Below are 25,010 nucleotides of genomic sequence, written 5' to 3' on the forward strand. Positions count from 1 at the left end.
TAACTTTGTGCTTGTGAATTTTACAAAATAAATTTCTTTTTTCTTTTAGTTCAGTGGAATCAGTCAAAAGAGGACCTGGAAGTGGGAATAAATTCTGGGATATTCAAATAAATATTAAGTATCTGCTTTATTTGAACTTTTCACTTCATTCCAAAGCTTAACGTACCTGAAATGGGTTAGGGTTAGTAATATAGTAATTAATAATGTTGGACTGTGGAACGCACATTTTTGGTTTCTTTATGGCTCTAGTGAATGTGTGTGCTGGCAGCAAGTCACTTCAACTGACACTGTGTGAGGACCTCCATTAGTCTGTCATTTTACAAAATAGGAAAGCTTTATAGGTTTCAATGGTGAACAAAGGCAAAAGAAAATGCACAAACTCCATCTACCAACCCCCAACCCCCCCCCCCCCCCCACCCCCCAAAAAGCAAACAAATCAAACCTAAAAAACAACAACTACCAAACAAACAAAATAATAATAATAAATAAACAAAATAATGAAAAAGTATCTTCATAAATAAATAAATCAAATAAAAGCAATTCATACATGTAAAAATAGAGTTACAGATTAAATAACGTCTTTAAACTGTTACCAATATTTAATATTTTCAGGAGAAGAACCAAAATAAACAGCTCAATAGTATCACTGTGACTATGCCAGGCTCATATGATCTTAAGGTTGACATTTACAGTTCTTAGTTCTTATTGTCATTAACCTAATTTCACAGCTCATTTTCTTCAAACACTATTCACAATCCCAAGGTTCCTATTTCAGTGATACTCAAATCCCCATTCTTTCCCCAGAAGAGCAGCAAATTTGATCTGACCACAACAAACCTCATCGCTCAGTTGAATCAACTTACCCCACACTCTGACTGTAGTGTTCATTGTGAAAGCTGAACAAAATATTCATAACACTTAGTCTCCTGTAATTCTGATATTGCTTATTGTGAGCCCTAGACTCCATGTCTGTACAGCAGCAGTAAAACGGCCTATATAGGCTCATCATACCTTATATTTTCTTATTTGACTGAAAGTTTCCAGACCTGTTAGTGATAAAAAAAAATCAATCCAAGACTGATAGTAATGAAATTAATGTCTGTGTTTATGTATATATGAATTACACATGAAATAACTGATGGCATGTGTCACAACCAGGAGTGAAATGGGTGGAGTTGTCTCAGTACATGAAGCTGAATTTTTTTGCTGTAATGTGCTTACGTCTTATGCTATATGTAGCTTAAAAGATCACACTTATCTGAATAAAAAAATTATATATTTGAATTATATTCACATAATATTTAATAAATAATACATTCTTTTTCACTGCGTATATCAATAAATGTGCATTTTAACAATCATATTTTTCTTTGGGGCAGAACAGTGGTGCAGTACGTAATGTTGCAGTCACACAGCTCCAGGCACCTGGAGATGGTGGGTTCAAGTCCCACTCTGGGTGACTGTCCTCCAGCGGTCTAAGTAGGTGAATTTACAACTCAAAAGTGTCCATAGGTGTGAGTGTGTGCCACACTGTGAAAGATTGCCACACCCTCCAGGGTGTGATCCCACCTTGCGCCCAATGATTCCGGGTAGGCTCCGGACACACCGCGACGCTGAACTGGATAAGTGATTACAGACAATGAATGAATGAATGAATGAATAAATTAATATATTATTTGGGGATGAAATTTCTTGTTAACAAAATTACATTTCGAAATAAAACTAATGAAAAGTATATTTTCAGTTTTAAAAATTCATATAGACAAATACAAATTCTTTATTTTTCTTTCATAAATCCTGAAAAATCTGGTTTTATGTCAGTTTGGCTAAATGTGAAGCACTCTGGCAGGAAAAAGTAAATGCTACCAGTGTGATTGAACTCAACTAGGATGTGTTATCATTGCAATAGAAAATGTTCATTCACAAACTAATAAAGCTTATATTGTTGCTGTAGAAAATAAAACAGGTATCTCCTAAATGGTAACTTTATAGGAGAAGGAAAAAGCATTTTTAAATTTCAGTGGATGTCAATATAAAAAAGATTTATTTCAAGTAGTTTTTGAGCATTTCTATTAGTCCATTCACTATATTTTTTTTTTCCGTGTGAAGATCGGCTGCTGTGTGCAAATGATATGCAAGTGAACTAAAAATAAAAAAATAATAAAAATACAGGTTTTCTTTCTTTGAACAGTGACCATATATTTTTTTCATACTTTAAATCTATGTAATCATTTTTGTCAAATATTACACATTCACATGGCCACTGTAAAATATATCAACAGATTCTCCAGTGTCTTGAATGTTGGACTAATAAACTCTTCCACAATCCTCTACTTGAAGAATGAGTGTGCTTATATTTTGCAAATTGACATTTTCCCCTGGATCACAACAGTTATGAGCGATTACTTTTGCTTGTTTTCTCAACCACACCCCAAATTCAGCAGTAGGCTGCAATTAGACAATGATTAGGTTACCATGCTGTTCTTTGACAGAAATGCAATAATGTGTATTTCAATATGTTCACAGCACCACCACGTGGACTGCAATATTGCAGTAAGCTGATTCCATTTCATTGTGGTCTGGCACAAATTTAACATTTCATCACTGAAATATAATTCCACATGTATCACTTTCCCATTAATACATAGAGTGACATGAAAACAAAATGGAGGTTTTGCTTTTCATTCTGGCAAAAATTCTGCATCTTGTTGTTGAAAAGTAAGGTCTTACTGCCTTTCATATTTTTTCACTGCCGGGATTGTATTTCAATGTAGCATGAAGTTCTCTCCATGCAATGTGTGTTCATGAGTTCATGAGATTGTAACTGTAGTTTAGGTGCAACATCTGCAGTAATGTAGTCACGGAAATGAGCCATAACTAGAAGATCTCAGTTTTACCAGCTGATCTACGTACCCACCCTCACCTATGGTCATGAGCTTGGGTAATGACCAAAAGAACTAGATACAAGCAATCAAAATGAGTTTTCTCCTGTAGGTTACTGGACATAATCTCCATGTTTAGTGATTAAGAAGGAACTTGGATTCGAACTGCCGCTCCTTTACATTCAGAGAAGCCAGCTGAGGTGGTTCAGGCATTTTTTAAGGTTGCTACTTAGATACCTTAAACAGGAGGTATAAATCAGGCACAGCCAATTGGAATAAGGATGACCCAGGGTAAACCAAGGACCAGCTGGAGGGATTACATATCCGGGCAGGCCTGGCTACACCTGGGGATCACCCTGGAAGAGCTGATGGATGCTATGGGGGACAGAGATGGTTGTTTTTCTTTCCTGGCCTTTTTGCTAGTGTGTCAATTCAATTAAAGAAGTATAAGAGGATGGTGATGAAGATGACAATACGGCTTCCCTACATAAAACTAATGTAAATCCTTTTTTAAGTTATGCAACACAGAAGCTGTATATTATGGACCTGTATTGTTCAATTGTAAATTGAAAACATCAATGAATCTGTACAGTAAAACTTTATTAACACATCATACTCGCTAAATGCCTATTATTGCTCAAAGCAAATGAGATTGAAGATGAGCTAAACTTGCGTTCAGCAGCCTAGACTTGTGGAACCATGGTTGGCAAGAGACAGCATTTTTTTATGCCCCAAACTCTGAAATAAACTTCCAGAATATCAAAGAGCATTAAATATGCACAAAACATAAATAATAAAAAAAAAAAATCTAGATGTTGTGTCTGCCTTGTGCCACATGATTCAAATAATTAGAAGCTATTTCTCCTTAGGGATTTTCCATACAACTGAGTACAGTGTATAGACAAGTGTGTGAGAATGCAACCTGATGGTGTTTAGTGATCAAAACAGACTCCTATATCAGGACTCTTTATTTAAACGTGTTGAGAAAAAGGGAAACAAAAAGGTATACCTGATGTCTACTCAGTAGCATCACATAAGGGAGGGAAACACTAGGAAAGGTGTGTAATTTCACTGAGTGTCCTTAGGGAAGTACCTTAGTACCTCCTTCACAAAGAGCTATTCTCACACGCTCAATTGAATAGGCTCATGTTAAAGGAATGACCTTATTTTTTGCCCTTGTTTTTGTCCAATCCCTCTGAAGGACATCCTTTATAACACTGTCCCATATATTCTTAAACCAAAAGTTGTTCTACAACAGTATATTGGACAGGTTAATAAGCAACCATGAACGACAATCTGTTTCAAGGTCTGTATTTGGTCTATTCTCACTGTTTTCATGAAAAATGTGGATGTTGCAATGGTCACTGACTTGTTTATCTTTTATGTGCAGGTTTGAGGTCAATCAATGTATGGAAAACGCTGTTGCAGATTTTCCTAATCTCCATTACTGTGGCAGCTGTTAGCAGCCAGCTAACTGGAGCTAACTGTTACTCATACTTAAGACGCCCAGGTATAATATCATGCTAATGTTTAAAAATGCAGATGTTATAACGGAAGGGAAAAAACTCACAGAAGTATATAAATATATTGGAGTTACTGAAATAGTTTCAACGTATGCATGTTTGTCTGCTTTTTTTTTTCACTTATATGTATTTTTTATTTTTTTTTGCCAGAGTACTCTGATATTGACGTGGAATGTGGCACTAATTCCATTGGCTTGGCCATCCAGATCTGTCCTGCTATCTACACTGGCTACAATGAGTCTTTGCTTTTTCTCAACAACATTAAGGATGATCCAAACTGCAAAGGCACTCTGGACATTACTGTTACACCTCCAGTGCTTCGCTTCAGCTTCCCCATTAACCGCACAACTGCCTGTGGCAGCATCTTCAAGGTGAGAGATGTTTTTAATACAGCACTGTAGCAAACTGTATAGTTCATGTAACACAGCCCTAAAATAATGATTTGCCAGAATGATAAACTCGTCTTCTAGCGGGCTGGAGCTCAGCAGAGATTAGTGTTTTCCTTACTCTATTACTAATAAACTAACAAAACTAGAAACTGGGGTTAACACCTATTATTCTTTAATGGTGAATTAAACTTGGACTTGGGAACTTGACTTGACTGGGAACTATATAACTATAATACGAGTGGGGGAATCATTTCCCATATTTACCAACTGTAAAGTGTGTATAGCCAATACATACTTTATAATATGCATTATAATATGCATTATTATAAAATGTAACATACACTGTCAGAATAAAGGTACTGTACAGTTACATTTTTGTTCATATTTTAGAGAAATATAAATTGAAAACAGAACATGTACAAAAATACCACAATGAATAGAATTAATACACCATGTTATTACACACCATATAATACACCATATAATTAATATGCCATAAAATATTGAACAATTTTATTTAGCCAACTAAATACACTAAAATCGTTTTAGGAAATTCTTTCCCTGAGAATATAAGTGCTGTGAATAGTAAAGCTTTATCAGTCACCGGCCATCAACACAATTTTAGAATATTGTACTGTGAATGATGCAATTGCATCTTCCAGTTCAACTATCATTCTTAAATTTGCATTTACCACATGTGTGTTCCTATTTCCAGCTTTTTATTTTGTTTTAATTTTAAAATGTCATTTTATATAAAGTTACTAAAATGCAGATTTCCCTATTTTAAATGTATTCCAGGTACATAATTGGACCTGTACAGAGCATTTTTTTCTTATAGTAAATTTAATAGAGATAGAAGAGCTACACATGCTTTGCTGCTGTATTCAGATATTGTAAGCATATTTTCTTAAGAATTGATTATATGATCTTATATTCACCTTAAAAGTGTGGTCCAAGTAAAAAAAGGACATATGTGTAAAATATGCATGATAATTTAAAGTCAAGTTGCCCTAGTCAAATTAATCATGTCCTGTTGCTATAACAATGCTATTCTATTAGTACAATATGTACAATTAACGTGCCACATTTTAAATACAAAACATGTGAATTAACTTTTTTTTCTGACATGTGATATCAGTGAGTGCACAATGAGGACTTTGAGGAATTATATTAACCAATGATATCACTCGTTTGAAAAGCCTGCTTTTCATCCTCCAATCAAATCCCAGTAGATACCATCATGTCCCACCCCTATTAGGTCCTGCCAAATGTCATGTTTCATTCAGGAATATGTCACATTAAAGAAAGTAAAATATGACTTCTGTTTCATGTTGGCCTTAAAAGAATTAATTTCATTTCTTAAATAAATACTAGATCATAATACACCAAAAAAAAAAAAAAAAAAAAAACCAAAACCTATAATTATAGGCTACAAAGATATAATAAGTAAATGAATCTCACATGCTCGGTTTCTGCCTTTTCTTTACAGACCATTAGCACGCCAGGCTCTGGAATATTTTCAGACTTCTCCAATGTCCAGACAGTAAACATCAGTGGTCTGGTGCGATCATATGACCCCACAATAAGCCCAGTGACATATAATGCTGAGCTGAAGTACTTTTACTCGTGTGCCTATCCTCTGGAGTACTTCATCAACAACACAGAGATGGATGTGTAAGCATTCCTCATGATGATTCCTCTTTCAGAAGTATAACATTAATAAAAAAACTCACAGAACTCAACATTAACAACATTGTCTCTTATCTCACACAACACGAGGGGACACCAAATACAACTCACTTGGGAAGAGGTACACATATCAGAGGAGTGTATAGTAATGTCATTCATAAATTCTACACTACCAAGTGATGTTGCAGCTTTTAAACATAGTTTATTCCTTTGTGTCTTCAAGAGAGACACAAAGAAAATCTAAAAGTTTTAAAATCTAAATGTAGATGACCTTTTTATAAGGTGGATGTTTCTCGTGCGGGTGGTATAGCATAATGGATAGCATAATGTGGCAACATTTACAAGCACATGGTAGAACAATAATATACCTAGCAGAGTGATAACAGGAGATTAGCCTGTTGGTCAGACATAAATCTCCTGAGGTGGTTGTAAAAGTGTATGCTGATTATGGTAACAGTTTGTGACTACAAACATATGATCTTTTCTCCTATGTGGGCCGCATGAACATACCCTGGTTTGTCTGTTAGCTACCAATTCAGGGCTATGACACTATCAAAAAACAAAAAACAGCATATGCTTTCCACAGAATGTCCTCAAAACAATGGCAAGACGGAACTCTATTTTAGCCTAGTGGAAAACACAACACAGTGCAAATCCCTGCACAAACTCTAGTCAAAACACCCTTTTATAACGTCCTCTCCGTCTCCAAGACTTGTACCTGAAGATTCAGCCGAGACTTGATTTCCAGGCTCTCAATGAAGCAGGCTGCTCTCTGACCACTCTGTCCTCTACGGCTAGTAATAAATCACATCAGTGATTCAAGATCAGACAGTAAGTGATTTCATTTTGGTTGTGGTAGGGTTAGGTTTATAGTTACGTTAGTTGTTGTCCTCCACAAAATTCTCCCTTCAGTTGCTCTGTTGCTAATGTAATCTCATCTAGTACTAATCATGTTGGTCCTCTACAGGTCATCCGTCTCTATTGCGATGAAGAGTAACAATGGCAGTTTCATCAGCACACTGACCCTCGACCTCTACAGTGTAAGGCAAATCAGCAGAGTCATGGTTTATAAACATTACATGGGCCAATATTTTTTGGTACCTGCTCTCAAATACATGTTGGAAAATAGCTATCAGAATTTGACTGCATTAAATAATTTATTAATGATGGATGATATATTTGCATAACAAACCCAATTTAGAATAATGTATGCACATTAAAGTAGCTGAATCCACTTTATATAAGTGGTGTCTACAAACATTCAACATATAAATTATGTCAAAGGCCCTATATGAATAAGGGCAATATCTACAAATGGAACATGCATGTTATACAATAACTGGACTAACAGTGAGTTTGTCACTTCTGAACTCTCTTTCCAAGTTCAATATAACAACATGTCATTCTCCTAATTTTTTTATTATTATTATTAATTTTTTTTTGTAAGGATCAAAACTTCACTCAACCCCTGGTTATACCTAGTGTGGGAATCGAGGTGAAGACTGATATATTTGTGCAGGTTAAAGCCACCAATCTCACCAGCCAGTACGTGCTCTCTTTAAAGTTTGTGTTGATTATACAACAGCATTTAATGTAATCGTATTTTTCTTTTATGGATTGAGTCACTAAAAAACAAATCTTGCTTGTCTTTAGGTACTACGTGTTGCTGGACAGGTGTTATGCCTGCACTTCTCTTGAACCATACAATGCCACATACTACAATCTCTTTCTTCCGTAAGTTGTAATTCATGAGTGACATGTTATTATTGTTATAATTTTGCATTTAATTATATAAAGTGACTTTTAAACTTTATCTAACCCAGCACTGCATCAGTTACCGATGATTGTCATGCTTTATTTCATTTTTCATTTTATTAACCAGTGATGTATATGATAATAACAAAACTTAGATTGCATTAATATTGCAAACAAGAGCAAAGAAACACTCTGCAAGCCTAGTTTAGCCAGACCGCCATTCTCACAGAGGTTTTTCTGAGATTTCAGAAACAGAAAAGCTCAAAATATATTCCCTTGTCATTGGAAGGTCTGGAGAAGGGGCTTCATATCAATGTATTTGTTTGCAATAATAACAAATAATAACAAACTATAAAAATAGTTTATCTTGTCAGTTGCTGACAGTGTATGTATGATCACGGCAAGCCTGTTATTTTCTGTTCAAACAAAGCTACAAAACTGAAGCAACGTGTTGAGATGACATAAAAGCAACTCGTTTACCATAAAGCAACAAGATAATAAAGTTTTTGAACATTTCTAAAACCAAGCACCTTAACATTTTATCATCAAAGTAATCTACACTGGATAAAGGAACAGGGCATCACTGGGAACTAGATATTTATTACTGACTTACATTTCTATAAGGGTCTGACTGATAACACAGTGCTGTAACTTATTCACAGCCTTGTTTATTTATTTTTTTTTGTATTTTTTTTTTTTGAGTAACACCTCGCTCTGGGGTTCTGGCTTAAATAATCTGGAGATTTTGTCTGTTTTCGTGTAAAGTTAAACAAAAAGCTGTGCAGATGTAATTTAGTCGTGAAAAAGTCAGTAACGGTGAGATGTGTCCGTGTATTCGTGTCGTTATAGGGACAGATAAGATGACTTTCTGTTTGTTAAATATACAGTAGAAGACAAAAGGCTGTGTCACAGAAACATTCTTCAAACATAAAGCAGAGACTATGATAAATATTACCTCAACAACGTTTAACACAGTTCTGTTCGAGGCTTCAGTAAAACACTGAGCTGCACTGCGGTGGATGGTGGACCTACAGTGCTGAAGCGGTGTGTCCCAGTTCAGCTCTCAACTCTCTAACCCTAACCCTAACTCTCTAACCATAACCATTTGAACACGCCTTTCCTATGTCCCAAGTAGATTACTTGTCCAGGGAAAAGAAAACCTCTGATCACCGTCAAACAGTTACGATTTTAGTTCACAAACTGGAATGTGAAATATGGCTGAACTAACAACAGACAGCGTAGTGGTGCACCTTATGTTCTCTCTGTGAAATAAGGCTGAATTAACAGTTCCTACTCACACATGAGCGTTTCAACATTAGGTGTCCGTCAGTCAGTCAACCAGTGAGTAAGTGCAAATGCCTCTTTTAGGCCGGCTAAGTAGGCGGTCCGGCAAAAAACCCAACCCCACAAATCCACACAAAACAGCTGTAATAATATTATTAATCATTTACGCCTTAATGACATGTCATTAAAAGGGTGTTTCCCTAATGTTTAACATAGAAAATCTAATTGTATAAAATAATGTAGCAATGCAAACCTTAGCATGGCCATATGCTGGGATTTAAAAGTCAAAATGAGCATGTGCTGTACTAGGCTGAACCAACATGTCATGAACCCCAACTCAGCTTGAACACAGTGTCAGGAAATTAAAACCATCCTTTGACCATCGCTAGACATTGGTGTTCACTGTACTGACTGTTCACTGTACTGTGGCTCTTATTATAAACAGTCTGAACATTTTGAAGAAAACCTAAATGCTTGGTGTCTGGGTGTTCTGCAGGTGCTTCAGTGAGGCAATGACGATCTTGATTGAGAATGGCGTGAGTAATCAAGCACGCTTTTCCTTCCCTGCTTTTCGCTTCATAGAGCAACTGAACCAAACAGTTTCCAAGTACTACCTGCACTGTGTTACACGGCTGTGTGAAAAGTCTCTCTGTGGAACATTCAGGGTAACTTCATCTCTCAAAATAGCACAGCATTAGATAATATACATACCTACTGCTCTCATGAACAGGGCTCCTTTTGGATGATTTTAACATTTAAATTAGATGCAAACACATGTGCAACATACATATAAATGCTGTTGGAACAAAAGCTTTAAACAACATGAAAATATCAGCTTTCATTTACATTTTATCTAAACAAAATATGAGAAGGACCAATGGAAATGGCATAAAATGCCAGTTTAAAATTTTGTTACAATAGATTCCCATAAAATATAATAACAGTTTTTTGTAATTTTTCTGAAAATGTACCCTATTGTGTGTTTGTTCTGTTTTTGGTGATATATATATAAACAATACTCAGTGACAGAGATATTGCTCTATGTACTGTACAATCAATGTAATTCTTACTCCCAATTTCTCCATCTGCTCACAGCTATGCTTCAATGGCAGAAAGAGAAGAGAGATGAAATCTGCTTCTTCTTATCAAAGTGGAGTGTCAGAGTCTGCTACAGTCACCTCTCGTGCCATTATCACCAGAACATCGAGCAGTGCTCCAAGTAAATCATATGCACATACAGCATGGTCAAAGATTTATTGAAAATCTAGGTTTTATGTGTTTTTTAACTATAAACAGCTACTTTATAAGGTATAGGATACATATAAATAAGTTTTTGTCAATGTATTTTTAATGTCATATATTTAATGTCAAAAACATTTCTCTATTTTTTTTGTTTTAGTTCAGCCATCAAACTTAGAAGGTAAGCAATATCTTTAACAGTTGAAGACATACAGTTGTATTTTTTCCACATATTAAGTATACATTTTTACTAATACATAGAATTTAGCAAGTAAACAGTAATTGTGCAATATATTGTTTTCCATGAAGGTTTTATATGTTTAATTCCATTTAACCATTTAAAACACTTCAAGACTGCATTCTTATTGCTGTTTATGTCATTTTTGTATCTCTCTCAGACAGATCTGTCTCTGAGTCTGACTTGGGGTCCACTGTGGCTCTGGGAGTTTTCGTAGGTGTAGTAGTGTGTATTTCTATTATGGGTATAGGAAGAGCTGCAGTTTATTCCTTTAGGCTGATCCACTCTGCAGCTTCGAAAATGTGTTGTGGTTAAAGACACTACACTTTTTTTTTTTATAATATTAAAAGAAGCCTGGCTTCAAGTCAGAGAAAGGCTGCTGCCAGCAGCCCCTGTGTTCTGTCAGAGTGCTCAACACAGCAGTTAGTAGCACCGATACCTATTTGTAAGGTTTTTAACAGAAACAATTATAAGTATGGTCACTGTCATGAAAAGAAACCTTGTATGACCATTTTTGGCATTTACTTATTTTATTTGTAATTATAATCCATTTACAAACCAATAGAAAAATGGTCCCCAGTTACTCCAATGATATCTTGGTATATTAATATACTTTATAAATTATAAAGGTTTATTATAAAGATACAAGGCTTTGTTCCAACAGCATTGATACCTTTCTCATTTACCAATGTTGATGGATGTGTGAAGGATTAAACCATTAATTTAAGTGTAACTCATTATATTATATTGTATATCAATCATACAGTGAAAAAGGAAAAGATCATGAATACTAGGAGTGCAACATTTACATTTCTTATATTAAATTCAATTTCAAAAATATATTCTGCAGGTGCAGATCATTTTGCCCCAAATTTTTGAGAAGAAAACACATTATCATTTAAATTAATTCAATCTAATTTAAATTTGTGTAGGAATGATTACTATCAGACATATTTCCCCCAAATTTATTTATTATCTGTAACCACTTATTCAGTTCAGGGTGGGTCTGGAGCCTACCCAGAATCATTGGGCGCAAAGCAGGAACATACCCTGGAGGGCTTGCCAGTCCTTCACAGGGCAACACTCACGCATTCACTCATACCAAGGACATTTTTTGAGTCACCAATCCACCTACCAATGTTAGATTTTTTGACCGTGGGAGGAAACCGGCGCACCTGGAGTAAATCCATGCGGACACGCGGAGAACACTCCAAACAACAGGTAGTGTTGCGGTCACATAGCTCCAGGTTTTCTCCCACGGTCCAAAAACACACGTTGGTATGTGGACTAGAGACTCAAAAAGTATCTTTGGTATGAGTGAATGTGTGAGTTTGTGTGTTGCCCTGTGAAGGACTGGCAAGCCCTCCAGGGTGTGTTCCTGCCTTGCGACTTTGATTGGCGACTCAAAAGTGTCCATAGGTGTGAGTGGGAGTGAATGAGTAAGTGAATGTGTTGTCCTGTGAAGGACTGGCGCCTGCTCCAGGGTGTGATCCCACCGTGCACCTAGTGATTCTGGGTAGGCTCCGGACCCACCGCGACCCTGAGCTGAATAAGCGGTTACAGACAATGATTGAATAAATGAAGACATTTTTGTCTTCAACAGATAAAACACAAAACTGTTCAAGTGTATCACATTTATATAAAAGAGCAACACAATATTTGTGTTGTATTTCTATTGTTAAAGATTTAAAACCAGTTCCAAAAACGTTGGAATGCTATTTAAAATATGAATTATTTTTATTGCATTTTGCAAAAAGGGTTGGGACAGGAAAAATATACAACAATGTGTTACATCACCATGCGTTCAATGCTTAATAACATTGTTTGTGGGATTTCTGCTGTTTATGTTTTGTTTTGTTATTTGTTGTCATACTTCTAATTTACATACTAATTTCATGTTTTCAGTAGAAGACAGCAGAAAGGACTGTCTAATAAGTTCACTCTAGGATCATATAGCTGTACTGTTGCCACAAATGCAGAATGCCTGCATAGCATTACCACATTGAAACAAACACAAACCTGTTCTGAAAATGTCTTTGTCTAGAAGGTGACATATTTTGCTCCAACATGCAAATATACACATAACCCACATTATCAAAACTTATATACTCCCATATAATGACAGACCATGACAGTTGAACTTTAAACTGGTGACAATCAGAATGGGCCATTTCTCTTTCGACTAGAGAACACAAGGTCACATTTTTGACGGCGGTTGACATATTACATGCAAATCAATGTAATTGTATTTTTAATCACAGAGTTGAATGTATTCACAGAATCTCCTTTTGTATTTATTTAATCACACTCATTTTTGCTAGAATATACAGTTTGGAAGACTATACGTAAGCCAAAGTGAAAATTTGCCATGCAGAAGTACAGTCTTTACATGGAGAGGTTAGCTGTTTTGTCATTTCTAATGCACCACAGGCAATAAATAAATAAATAAATACAATATGTCTAAATGTCAGCAAGTCACTTCACAGATATTTCATAAAACATACTAGGATTTTGCCCTGTGGGGGACTGGCGTCCCCTCCAGGGTGTATTCCCGCCTTGCGCCCGATGATTCCAGGTGGGCTCAGGACCCCCCGCGACCCTAAATTGGATAAGCGGTTACAGATAATAGATGGATGGATACTAGGATTTTCATGTAAATACAACTTAAAGAAAATAAGGAAAGTTTATAAAGAATAAAGTTTATTGTGCTAATATTTGCTGGAACATTTTGACTGTTTTGAAGCTAAACGTTTTTATGTATACGTTTTTTCTTTTTTTTCTTTTGCTTTGTTTTATGTTGGAAAACTTTTGTAGTTAAAACAACATGAAAATAAATGAAGAAGTATTATCCTTTGTATAAAGAGATTTATTTGCATAAAGCATTCTTTGATCGTATTTATTTTAAATTATTGAGACAATGAGGTCCAATGTGTGGAGACTGTTGTAAATAATTGGTGTAGTTATTTTAAAATGCCAGATGAATATATGCTGATCTGTATTATTTTTTAATCTATACTTTTCATTTTTATTATATTATTTTTTTTGAAAACTAGAAGTTATTCAAATTAAGGCATGCAAATTTAGAGTGAATTAAATATTTTTATGTGTACTGCTACTCAAGTAAATATAAATAAATAAATAAATAAATAAATAAATAAATACATTAACTTAGGGTGACTTCAGCTTTGAAGATACAGTAGGTTATTTTCAACAAGTCCATATTTAATTGATAATTTCATAATCTTTCAAAGAGGTTGGGAAATGAAAGAGCTTTGAAGGTGATCACCAGCAGAGATTGTGATGCATGGGCTTTAGAAGGTGAATTGATCTTCTGAAATGCTTTATATCGCATATAAATTCAGACGAAACAAATAGGATACATATACTAGTAATTATATTATTCATACAGTCATTTCTGTACACAACTAAAATAACTATTCTTGAGATTGTATTGTACGGCAGTGTCACATTAACAAGGTTTTAACTAACTTCAACATATGATCCTAAATACCATCTAAACAGGCTCAGAATTCTCATTGTTGGAGCTGTGATATAACTAATGTCTATATTTGTATTGTTTAAAGGTTATTCATATTCTCAGATCTCTTATTTTACTGATACCTGAGTCTCCATTCTCACCACTCCTAATTCGTACTCTATAATCCCCTGAGTTCATTATTTCATAATGGAGGTGGCACAGTGGTGCTACAGACGGTATCAGTGTCCCACAGCTCCAGGGTCTTGGGGTTGTGGGTTCAGTCACTGCTTTGGTCACTGTCTGTGGGAGTTTGGTGTGTTCTGTCTGTGTTCTCAAGGGTTTCCTCTGAGTGCTCCGGTTTCAAAGCACATGCTTGTAGGTGAATTGGCTATTCAAAAGTGTGCATAGGTGAGATGGGTGGTTGAATGTATGAGTGTGATGGCCTGAAATGGACTGGCCCCTGTCCAGGGAGTGTTCCTCTCTTGTGATCAGTGATTCCAGGTGATTCTAGGTATTCTGTAATATGCTACCATACATAACTGTACTGTTGAATGCTGAAGAAAAGCCACTTGTCATGTGTCACTGACATTATTTCGCATGGTATCACCCTGTGAAGGACCGGTGTCCCTTACAGGGTGTGTTCAAGCCTTGTGCCCAGTGATTCTGGGTAGGCTCCAGACCCACCGCGACCCTGAAATGGACAAGTGGTTACAGACAATGAATGAATGAATGAATTATTTCACATGGCACTATGAACAAGAATGACAAGAATGATTCTTTTGATATTTATTTACAATATATCAGAACATTTTTCATTTGTATGTACACATGTGGGCTTAAATGAGATACATTATTATGTTTTAATACATTTTCTGGGGTCTTAATGAAACATCTATGACATTCTTTTGTCACCACAAGGGTCAAATAACTCCATCCCCCCTTGTCTAAGCAGCCATGTTTAGAATGACTGGTTTTAGCACTTGTTTCTTTACATGAGTATGATGGTCAGTGCATGGCGAGACCTCAGGAGTTAAGAATAAGGAGCAATTGCTCTGTTTTTAGTAATTTTCTCTTGCTACTCTTTATTCTTCTCTATTTTATTTAATTTAATTATTTTTTTTGTCATCCCTTTTCACACTCAGTTTGGAGCATGTTTCAAGAAACATGTAACCTTAAAAAAACATCCTGTAACTGGGTCATGTCAAAATGTATGCTCGAAAATCTTTTACAAAACTGGCTACCATTTCAGGACCTTTGCAGAGACTCTTTTGCTTATATTCTGTTGTCAGCTGTGATTTTACGTACAGAATAAAAACAGTGTATTTGACACAATATTTTTTGTAATGATGTAAGCCCGGTGCAGTTTGGGGTAATATCAGTCCTCTGTCACAAAGTTGTTTTATTTTTTTTCCCCAACTCTTTTGCATCTGCATTTTCTCTATTCTAAAGCACTTTCATTCACCGCAGTGTATAAAATGTGCTATATAAATAACCTTGCTCTGCCTATAATAATCACTCATGCTGTACAGAAGCCTGTGGATCTGGGAGGTTCGTAACTTTAGCCCAGCTCCAGGTCAGATTTACACAGTTCAAAAAGCCTTGTCCCTTTCATCTCCATTCACTCCACATTTGTCTCTAACTGTCTCAAAGAGTCAAGACAATAGGATGGAATTTCCTGGTGAGAATAGCAGAAAAGCTCATTCATAATTCAAACAGCCGCTGCATCACAGCAGAATCCACTTTATATATAAGAGATGGGGTGGAGATGGTGAGGAGGAAAAATAAATAAATAAGTTCTCTATATTGATTTTGGAAACACTTTAAATATTGTGTGTGTGTGTGTGTGTGTGTGTGGCCGTGTCAGATCAATATACACAGAAAGCAAGAGTGTCATAAAATGCTATCAATAAAATTTTACATTGCTGGGGGTATAAATTTTTGACCTCACGAATGTCAAATTTTCTACTGTTCAGAAACCTATATAATGATTGCACCATGAAATCACAATTATTTTTTTTTAAATATACTGGATACTGCAAAGTGAATGTAGCTGGTTGGTTAACACAGTAGTAAAATGTAGACAATAAAACACATTTTTTTAATGTTAATTTGTGTCATTGGTTTAATCCCCATGAAAACACTGCCAATCAGGACTTCTCTCTGGGTGGGTAGCCAAGTGTCACTTTGGTGCAAGACCCTGGAAGAGAAGCAGCTTGCTTCAGCCACATCGCTGGCCATACCCTATTCCAATGCAAGGAAATGAGACTAGAATGAAACACCCAGTAATTAGGCGTGGTGCCTAGCCCTAAGCAACAAGGCCTGAGTCAAGGCTGCCACCACATGAATCCTCTCACCCATTCTGGCTCTGCTGATGACCAACTGGTGTTGTCCTAATGTAAACCACCTTGTGAAGTGGCCTCTGAGAGGGGGTGAAGAGAATATAGAGAGGGAAAGTGATGGTTTAGTTTTGTGTCCTGACTGAACGGTTATGTTTACTGTGATTTAAAATTATTCATGTATGTGTAAATAAACAACCAAAAAGCCAAACTGCTCCTGGTGTCCTCCTTCCTTCCATTTGCCACAGCTACAAGTCAATTTAGACCAGACAATACATCAATTAGCTATTATAATAGAGATGGTTAGTTTAATGTTCTCCTCCAAATGTGTTGTGTGCTGTCTAGCTGAAATTGATGATTCCTGTGACCTTAGTAACACTGTGCGACTATAGGGGAGTCCTAACGGGTAGAAACGGAAGTGGAGTAGAAAACTGGGTAAGAATAACAATGCAATAAAGCCTATAACAATATTTTCAACAAAAGATGAAAAATAGACATGCACTTTATTAGTTTTCAAGTTTTCATAATGCACCGAGATGAATAGCCACTTTAAGTTCACTGAATCAGGACGAATCTTTACAGCTCTGTAATCTGACAGGATATTTTACTTTATCTGAAGCATTTATTGAGACATATTGCTATGTTTGCAAATAAAGAACTGCAGCCCTCTGCTTCAATTTGCATTGTGCTGATGAGAGATATGGGAAAAATATAACTTGCATTACAACATTTCATCAAAACAAGACCATTTGTACTGCGGAAACAGACCAGAGAGTTAGCAAAATTCTCTGAGGTTTTAACGGATTAAAATCTTGAACATCATGATTAATTCTCACATCGGTAAGGCTAATGTGTTCGTACTGGGAAGCAAAGCAAAGCAGATAATTACCTGTCCAGCAGAAAAATAGCAACTATGGTGTCACTTTCCAGGGCATTCCAACACCTCAGACATCTCCATCTTCATTGATATTCCCTGCTTTATCCCACCCCTTTTTGGTTGTAGCATTTTTTTCTGTATTTCTTTGTTTAGCTGTGCAAGCTATTGTAGCTATCAGTATTATTTTCTCTGCAATCCTTGTGCATCTAGCTCATTAACTTTCAGTAATGAGTTTGTAGCTGCATGTAAGAAAAGGTACTCTGCTCATGACCAAACAAGTATATTTTCAGGCAGCAGAGAGTGCAGAGCATAAGGTATGTAGGTAGGTAAGTAGACACAAGTAGACATTATGCAGTTATGCAGTTGGTATTTGCAGGCTCTTTGCATTAATTAAAAATGAGATTAAAAAAAAATTTTCTTTTTTTTTTCTTTTTTTTTAAATAGTAACTTATATTAACTAATATTAAGGATGTAGTAACTTATTTTAACCTTATAGTAACTTATATTAATTCGAAAACTAAAAAATCAGTGTAATTAAATCAGAAGTTTTTAGGCTTTTGCATACAATGCAAACAATGACATAGCATTATTTACATCACTGAAAAACTAATAATGAACAGACACTACTGCTACAGCTTAGTGTATACAATGAATGTAACAGTGCCATTTGAACAACCCACACCCTGAAATGTGGTTATGGGTTCTTTGAAGGCTGAGGGGAAGAAAGTCTTTCTGAAACTCTTTCTGAAGGCTTGTTTTGTTGATCAAGAGTCTGTATTGTCTGCCAGAAGAAAGGTGGCTGAAATATGAGGTAATTTCTGAAGCCCTTTTCCTGATGTACTTGATGTACAGAGACTGCACTGAGAGCAGATCCCATTCGATTATTTCTGAGCCCTTGCACCCAATCCTTTCAAGTTTCCTCTTAGTGTTAGAGTCTGAATTGCTGTGCCAGACTGCAATAGACGGTGTCAGAATGCTTTGAATGATTGCCGAGCTGAACAATTTCAGCAACGTGTTCTTTGCGCCATACTTTCTCAGTTCTCAGAGGACTTCCCAATTACTTTGCTGCTATGCAGGTCCCATTTAAGTGAGGGATATATAGCCAAAACATTATGATCTCCTGGGTAATGTGCTGGTGGTGGAGGAAGTGCGATATACTGAGCAGTGATCTGCTGGGAAACCCTGGGTCCATGCATTCATGTGGATGTCACTTGGACATGTTGTAGACCAGCCCACTCCTCTATGGCAATGTTGATTCCCAAAGGTAGTGGCCACTTTCAGCAGATAATGCTCCCTGCCACAGTGCATACATTGTTGGGGAATGCTTTGAGGGTCCTGGTGAAGAGGTCAGGGTTTTTCCATGGCCTTCAAAAGACACAGATCTTAATTACTACATGAGGAACTGACTCCAAATTTGGAAGACCACTGCATGAAAGTAAAGGCAAACCAAATGTGCAACAAATCTAAACAGCTACGAGTTATGAATTAGTTACTCTCAGTTTCTTACTCAAACATACAATCTTAATATCAGCAACTCATCCACTGTAAAAGATGCACCAACATACAGAATTTAAGTGGAACTGACTGCAAATGTGCATGATAGTTATTGCATACTGAGTGTGCTACAGAAAATTGAGTTAAAAATTACACTGTGGTAAATCAAAAAACTGAATAAAAACATAGACAAGTAAAATCTCAATCACAAAAAATCTACAGTCAGTTGCTTTCTTAAATATACCATTCCATCTTAAAATATGCAGAGCTTCTGAATGAACTCAAGCATTAGATGGGAGTTTGTTTAGCTGCAAGAACAGTAGTTCTCTAGAAACATCTACATTGTCTTTAAAGAATCAGGTTAATTGGTGTATGTGACAGTTATTGGTTGATCACTGATTTAAATTGTTACAGTGCAGAAATATTGAGATTCAGTAGTGTTAATAATAAAGGGAAAGGCAAAAGTCATGAAAGAACAAACAATCCAGGTCCAAAATCTGAAATTCAAGAAACAAGGCCCAAAAGAATAAAAACAAAAAAAAAATCCCCTCTAAAGCCAGAAACATGCTCCGTACACTCAGAACTAGGGCAATACTTGCAATGAAACAGTACAAACACTCTGCTTAAATAATGGCTCTTGCAGGTGTCACATTAAAAGTATTTTTTTTCTTGGGCAGCATCTTAGACTCTGTGGTTTTTAAATGGAGTTTAGCAGGATGACCTGACATTAAATAAATATTTTTGATATTTGAAGACCTATGTTTTAGTGCTAAACCAAGAACTGACATCTTCATCATTCAGTCAAATATTTAATATTTCTTAGCAACTTTGGCAAAACTCAACATGTTTACAGAACATTAGCAAATCCCATTAGCTTCTGTAGCTTAGAAACACAAAACAACAGCGCACTGCACTTAACAGTGAGACCCAATAATTGTAAATGAATAATTCAGCCTAAATCTAGGTATTATGCCATAAATGTAGTCACTATAGTTTAAAAAGTGGGGTATTAATCTCCAATGTTCTTAAACAGAAGAAGAAATTATTCACACATTTGCTTGAGAAATATGCTTATGATAGCACTTAACCTATATTAAGTATTATTCACTTGCTGGACATGATCCTAATTACGGATTAGAATAAAATATCAGGATGATGCAATTTGCAGAGAGGAAACCAAGACAGAGAACTCAGGCTTTCTGTGCTATTAAACACATTACAGTTCCACTGAAAAGTTTCAAAGAAGTAATAAGCTTTTATAGCAATCTGTTGTGTTGTCAGTGATCTGGTGCACAAACAAACACCCAGCTTTAATACTGAGTTTCAGATATAAATTCTGACTCACATGAGGAAATTATGACAGAATGTTTTAAAAGAAAAAGCTTTGCTTTTTAAAAGATAAGAAATAAGCAAGATGTCGAAAAGTGATTCTGTTCACCTTTCCAGTGTGAGCAGACAATGCTCTGTGGTGGGTCTGAATGGATGTGTAGGTAAATGTTGAGGAGGGAAGGAAATACACAAAACAATTAGACTTATTTATACTAGAAAATTGATTGATTGAAAAAGAATGAAAGCTGAAGTCAAAGCTTTGGACACACTGAATATGTTGCCATACATTTTGTTCTTCTGTGAAATGTTTTGTTGTTTTTTATGATTTTTTTTTTCTTTGAGACTGAAACCGAATAACTTCAGTAATGGATGTGTTGCTGGACACTGGACACTATAACCATAAGTGAGTTCTTTGACTTTTCCCAGCATGAATTCAGCCTCTACAGACATGCAAAAATAAAATCATGAAAAACAAATCAACGCAAACTGTAACCATAAGGTTTGCAATTGAAAATGAAAAGAGGCTTTGCAAAAAAATGGCAGCAAATTTTCTGGGGGATATTACAGCATGCAGGATTTTGTAGGTTAGCCTGGTCTGTTAAATATTAAAAGCCTGTCCAATAAGAGAGTAACTGATCTCCCGTTTTATTTCCAATCTAAGATTTTGATTCATCCTAATTTGTACTTATTGTATGTTCACTAACTGAGCCCCCATCTACTAATGGCGCTGTTACACTACATACACTCAAAGTCTCTTTTAGGAAACCAAAGAAATGCTATTAAGACAGCAGAGTTTTCTGTTAGCTGCGGCATTACACAAACATACATTGCTTTTCTAACTCTCTAGGGCTCTGCAGTTGAATCATCAAGTTAAGTATATAGTTAGGGTTAGGTTTTTGTTCACAGTTAAGTTTTGGCAAAACTTTGAGGCTGATTTTTACTCTGGGTTGCCAGGGTTAGGGTTAGGGTATTCACGTCTGTTTTGTACACAATATAGAAAGATGCCAAATTGGAATTGTGAATGTTGTGACAGGCTTAATTCCTATTACAATCCATGACAATAAGTCTAGTTTACATTTAGTATAGTTTCAGTATAAATTAAAACCCGATATTCCAGTGTACTCAAACTTTACTACTCTTAAACACAGGGTGACCAAATCTGAGATGGTGAAAAAGAGGACACGCCCCCTGGGGGGGGGAGGGGGGGATTATTTTATTTACAATTGAGATTATGTAATAACATAATTTTGGAAGTAGGACCACACCCAAACTCCTCCTCTCAGCCTTATATTTACCCCGCAAATTCAAGTCATTTCTGTGTCATACAAACTCGCTTCATTTAGTTCAGGAAATGGATCTAGATTCGACTACTTCACTACATCAGCTCACTCCGCCACGCTGGGTCATTAATGCTGATCCCCATATTCCGGCTACGCTGCTACGGGACTGCCTCATGTTTGGGGAACGCAAATCTACTGTCGGTATGGCTGCTGCTCCACAGCTACGAGCTCTACAGTGCCTTGAGATTCCCATTTCCTCCTCTCCGGCAGAACAGCTTTGACGTTCCAGTAACGTGCTCTGAAACAATGCTGTTCCCTTTGCTCACTCAGCTAAAGAGTGAAGCCTGTCTGCAGGTGTACGGAGCCCCTGCGTAGTAATGCGATGACGTCACAACCTCCTCTCTCCCCCGACTCAACGCCCCCTGCTGGAGCAATATTCCTCTTTCAGTTGCCCTTCCTGGTTGTATCTAAGCTGGAGACATTAGTCTCAATGTCTTATAGTCTTTGCTGTCTCACAGGTCGGTGCCTTAGAGGGCTTTTGATAATAATATAATTACATGAACTGCATTGGATAATAGCTTGCAATCTGCAATATTCATGCACATCACCAGGGCACTAGTTCACCTACACTGCTTGCCAAGATGGTTCTCTTTGAAATGTTAGAAAAGAAAGCAGTTTAAGCCTTCATTCCGAATCGGCTCCTCCTTCCCTCTGAATACTGCCTTGATTGACAGCATTGCACCGATTTAGACACAGCCCTCCTTGCTCGTTTTGTTTTCTCTTATCCTCCCTATGCATCATCCCACCCCTCCCTTCATTATCCCAACCCCTCCCTTTCTCTTCCTCTACATCTGTCTCTACGCACCATCCCACCCCTCCCTTCATCATCCTACCCCTCCCTTTCTCTTCCTCTACATCTCTCTACGCATCATCCCACCCCTCCCTTTATCATCCCACCCCTCCCTTTCTCTTCCTCTACATCTGTCTCTACGCATCATCCCACCCCTCCTTTATCATTGATTCTAATTTTACAATTCTCACTTTTCTGTTCAGGTGCTGCTGCGGACCCTCATCCTGACTCCTCTGCTGCTTTGCTCCTCCCCTCCAGCTTCCAGTTTGTATTCTTTTCAGATGCTTTGGTGGACCTTCACCCCCCACTTATTGCTGCTGCACTACTCCCGGTCTCTGACTTTCCAGCTCATCGTCTTCTCGGGTGCTGTTACAGACCATGTTCTAATCCTCTCTCCTTTTCAGCTGTCCCACACCCCACCTCTTCCTTTACAGCACACCCTCTAGCCTAATGTGGACCTTCATCCTAATCCCCTTCCCCTTACGGTTTTGCTGCATCCTGCCTCTTCCTTTACAGCCCTCCTCTCTCATGCCATGGACTTTTGTCCCAAACCCATAGCTTTGCGGCAACACCACCCGCCTCCAACTTCACAGCTTGCATTCTCTCCTCACAAACTGCTGTGGACGCTTATCCCTATGCCTTCCCCTCACAGACAAACAGCGCCCTGCGTCCACTGTACGGCTTGCACTCTCTTCTGCTGGATCTTACTTTATGCCTCTCTGCTTGCAGCTAAGCTTCTCCTAGTGACTGCACCTCACCCTGCCTCTTATGGTACTATTCACACTGATTCCTCCAGCAGCTGCGAGCTTTCAACCTGACCTCTGCATGCTCCTCCGAGCCCCTAAGTTCCAGATTATGCTCTCTTCTCAGGCGTTGCCTTAGACCAGCCCCTCTACCCAGCACTAGGGCACTTGACGCCACTTCAATTCACCCTCTCACATGCAGCCTTGTCGCTCTCTGCTTCTAAATTTCCAGCTCATGCCACCAAGGACCTTCATCTTTCATCTCTCTGCTAGCAACTGCACCTCACCCTGCCTCCTATGGTACCGTTCGCATTGATTGATTCCTCCAGGCGCTATGGGCCTTCAACCTGTCCTCTTATCTACACAACCATGATGCTCCTAGCCCCTAAGAAGTTCCAGTTATGCTCTCTCCTCAGGTGTTTCCTTGGATCAGCACTCAGGCACTTGACACCACCTCAAATTCAATTCACCTTCTTACATGCTGCCTCTTCTCTGGCACCTGTTTTTCATCACCATCTAGGCATTTTCGCTATCTTTAAGTCAACTTTCTACCTTGCCCCTTGCTTGAGCTCCTCAGCACCTTTGGATTTTGTCTCTTTCAGAGTTTTCTCCCGTGTGACAAACTGCCTTCTCTCAATCTCACCATTCCTGCAGTGCTGACCCTTTTTGGGCTTCTTATTTGGCCTCATCTGTCATCCATCTAGATCACCCTTCCATTCTCAATTCCCTCTATGCCATTGGAAAGGCACCACCAGTGCACACCTGCCCAAAGACTTCTGAGTTCACCTCCCCATTTCAGCCTCTACTAGCAAAGAATTATTAAAATAGTACTATTAGAAGTCATATTATACTTACTACATAAAATTTTACATAAACAAACATCAATATTATTTGTTTACTTAATAAAATAAATATTAAGTATACTTTTTATGTGATATCGTTATTATTATTCTTATTTTAATTCTATTTTATTTATTTATTTTGGTAGATATTTCCTAATATTTCCTATCAGCCATGTTCAACCAAAATGTAAAATATTTGTATGGGACACAATCTCAAGAGCTCTTTCCAGCCTGAGTTTTCTAAAGCAGTGGGAATCCACTCTGAAAGAATTTTTTCAATCAAGCCTCATCAGTGTGGTCAGTCTATTGTGAAAATAGAGGCCTCATCAACCTTGCCCTACGGTGATTGAAACGCTGAGTGAGCAAGAGAGAGTGAGAGAGAGAGAGAGAGAGAGAGGATTTGAGTTTTGTTTAGCAATAAAATAAGAGGGCTGGACAGATAGTAATCTCTGTAGTATTAGATGTTTTTTTGCCGGAATGGTAGAGTGTTAGGAGAGAGAGATCTTTACCACTTCAGCACCGTGGCCTATAATTTGTTTAAACCCTGCTTCTGCAATGCAGAATGTCTACATATGCACATCACTTGTGGTATTTCTCTTTGTTGCACATAATTAAAGAGTCCTGGGTGCATTCCAAATTGCTCTTTGCATGCTTGTGCACTGCAGTAGGCAACCATTCAGCTCCCTTATTCATACATTCAGAAGCTGATGATAATGTAGACATTCTGGATTCTTTACAATTACATAATAAGTGTTTTTCAAGATACACATGTCCAAACATAC

General features: G+C 37.2%; 1 protein-coding gene across 1 annotated transcript; it reads left to right on the forward strand.

Moving 5' to 3' along the window:
- The first annotated feature begins 4,166 nt into the window (after positions 1–4,166).
- On the forward strand, positions 4,167–11,448 carry LOC136675178 (zona pellucida-like domain-containing protein 1). The gene is made up of 12 exons (XM_066651604.1): positions 4,167–4,188; positions 4,273–4,392; positions 4,556–4,776; positions 6,284–6,468; positions 7,451–7,523; positions 7,931–8,028; positions 8,137–8,217; positions 10,019–10,187; positions 10,618–10,741; positions 10,922–10,942; positions 11,160–11,212; positions 11,350–11,448. Exons 1-12 carry the CDS (start codon positions 4,167–4,169, stop codon positions 11,446–11,448), a joined length of 1,266 nt encoding a protein of 421 aa, XP_066507701.1.
- The last annotated feature ends 13,562 nt before the right edge of the window (positions 11,449–25,010 follow it).

Source organism: Hoplias malabaricus, chromosome 18 (assembly GCF_029633855.1).
Source record: "Hoplias malabaricus isolate fHopMal1 chromosome 18, fHopMal1.hap1, whole genome shotgun sequence".
NCBI lineage: Eukaryota > Metazoa > Chordata > Actinopteri > Characiformes > Erythrinidae > Hoplias > Hoplias malabaricus.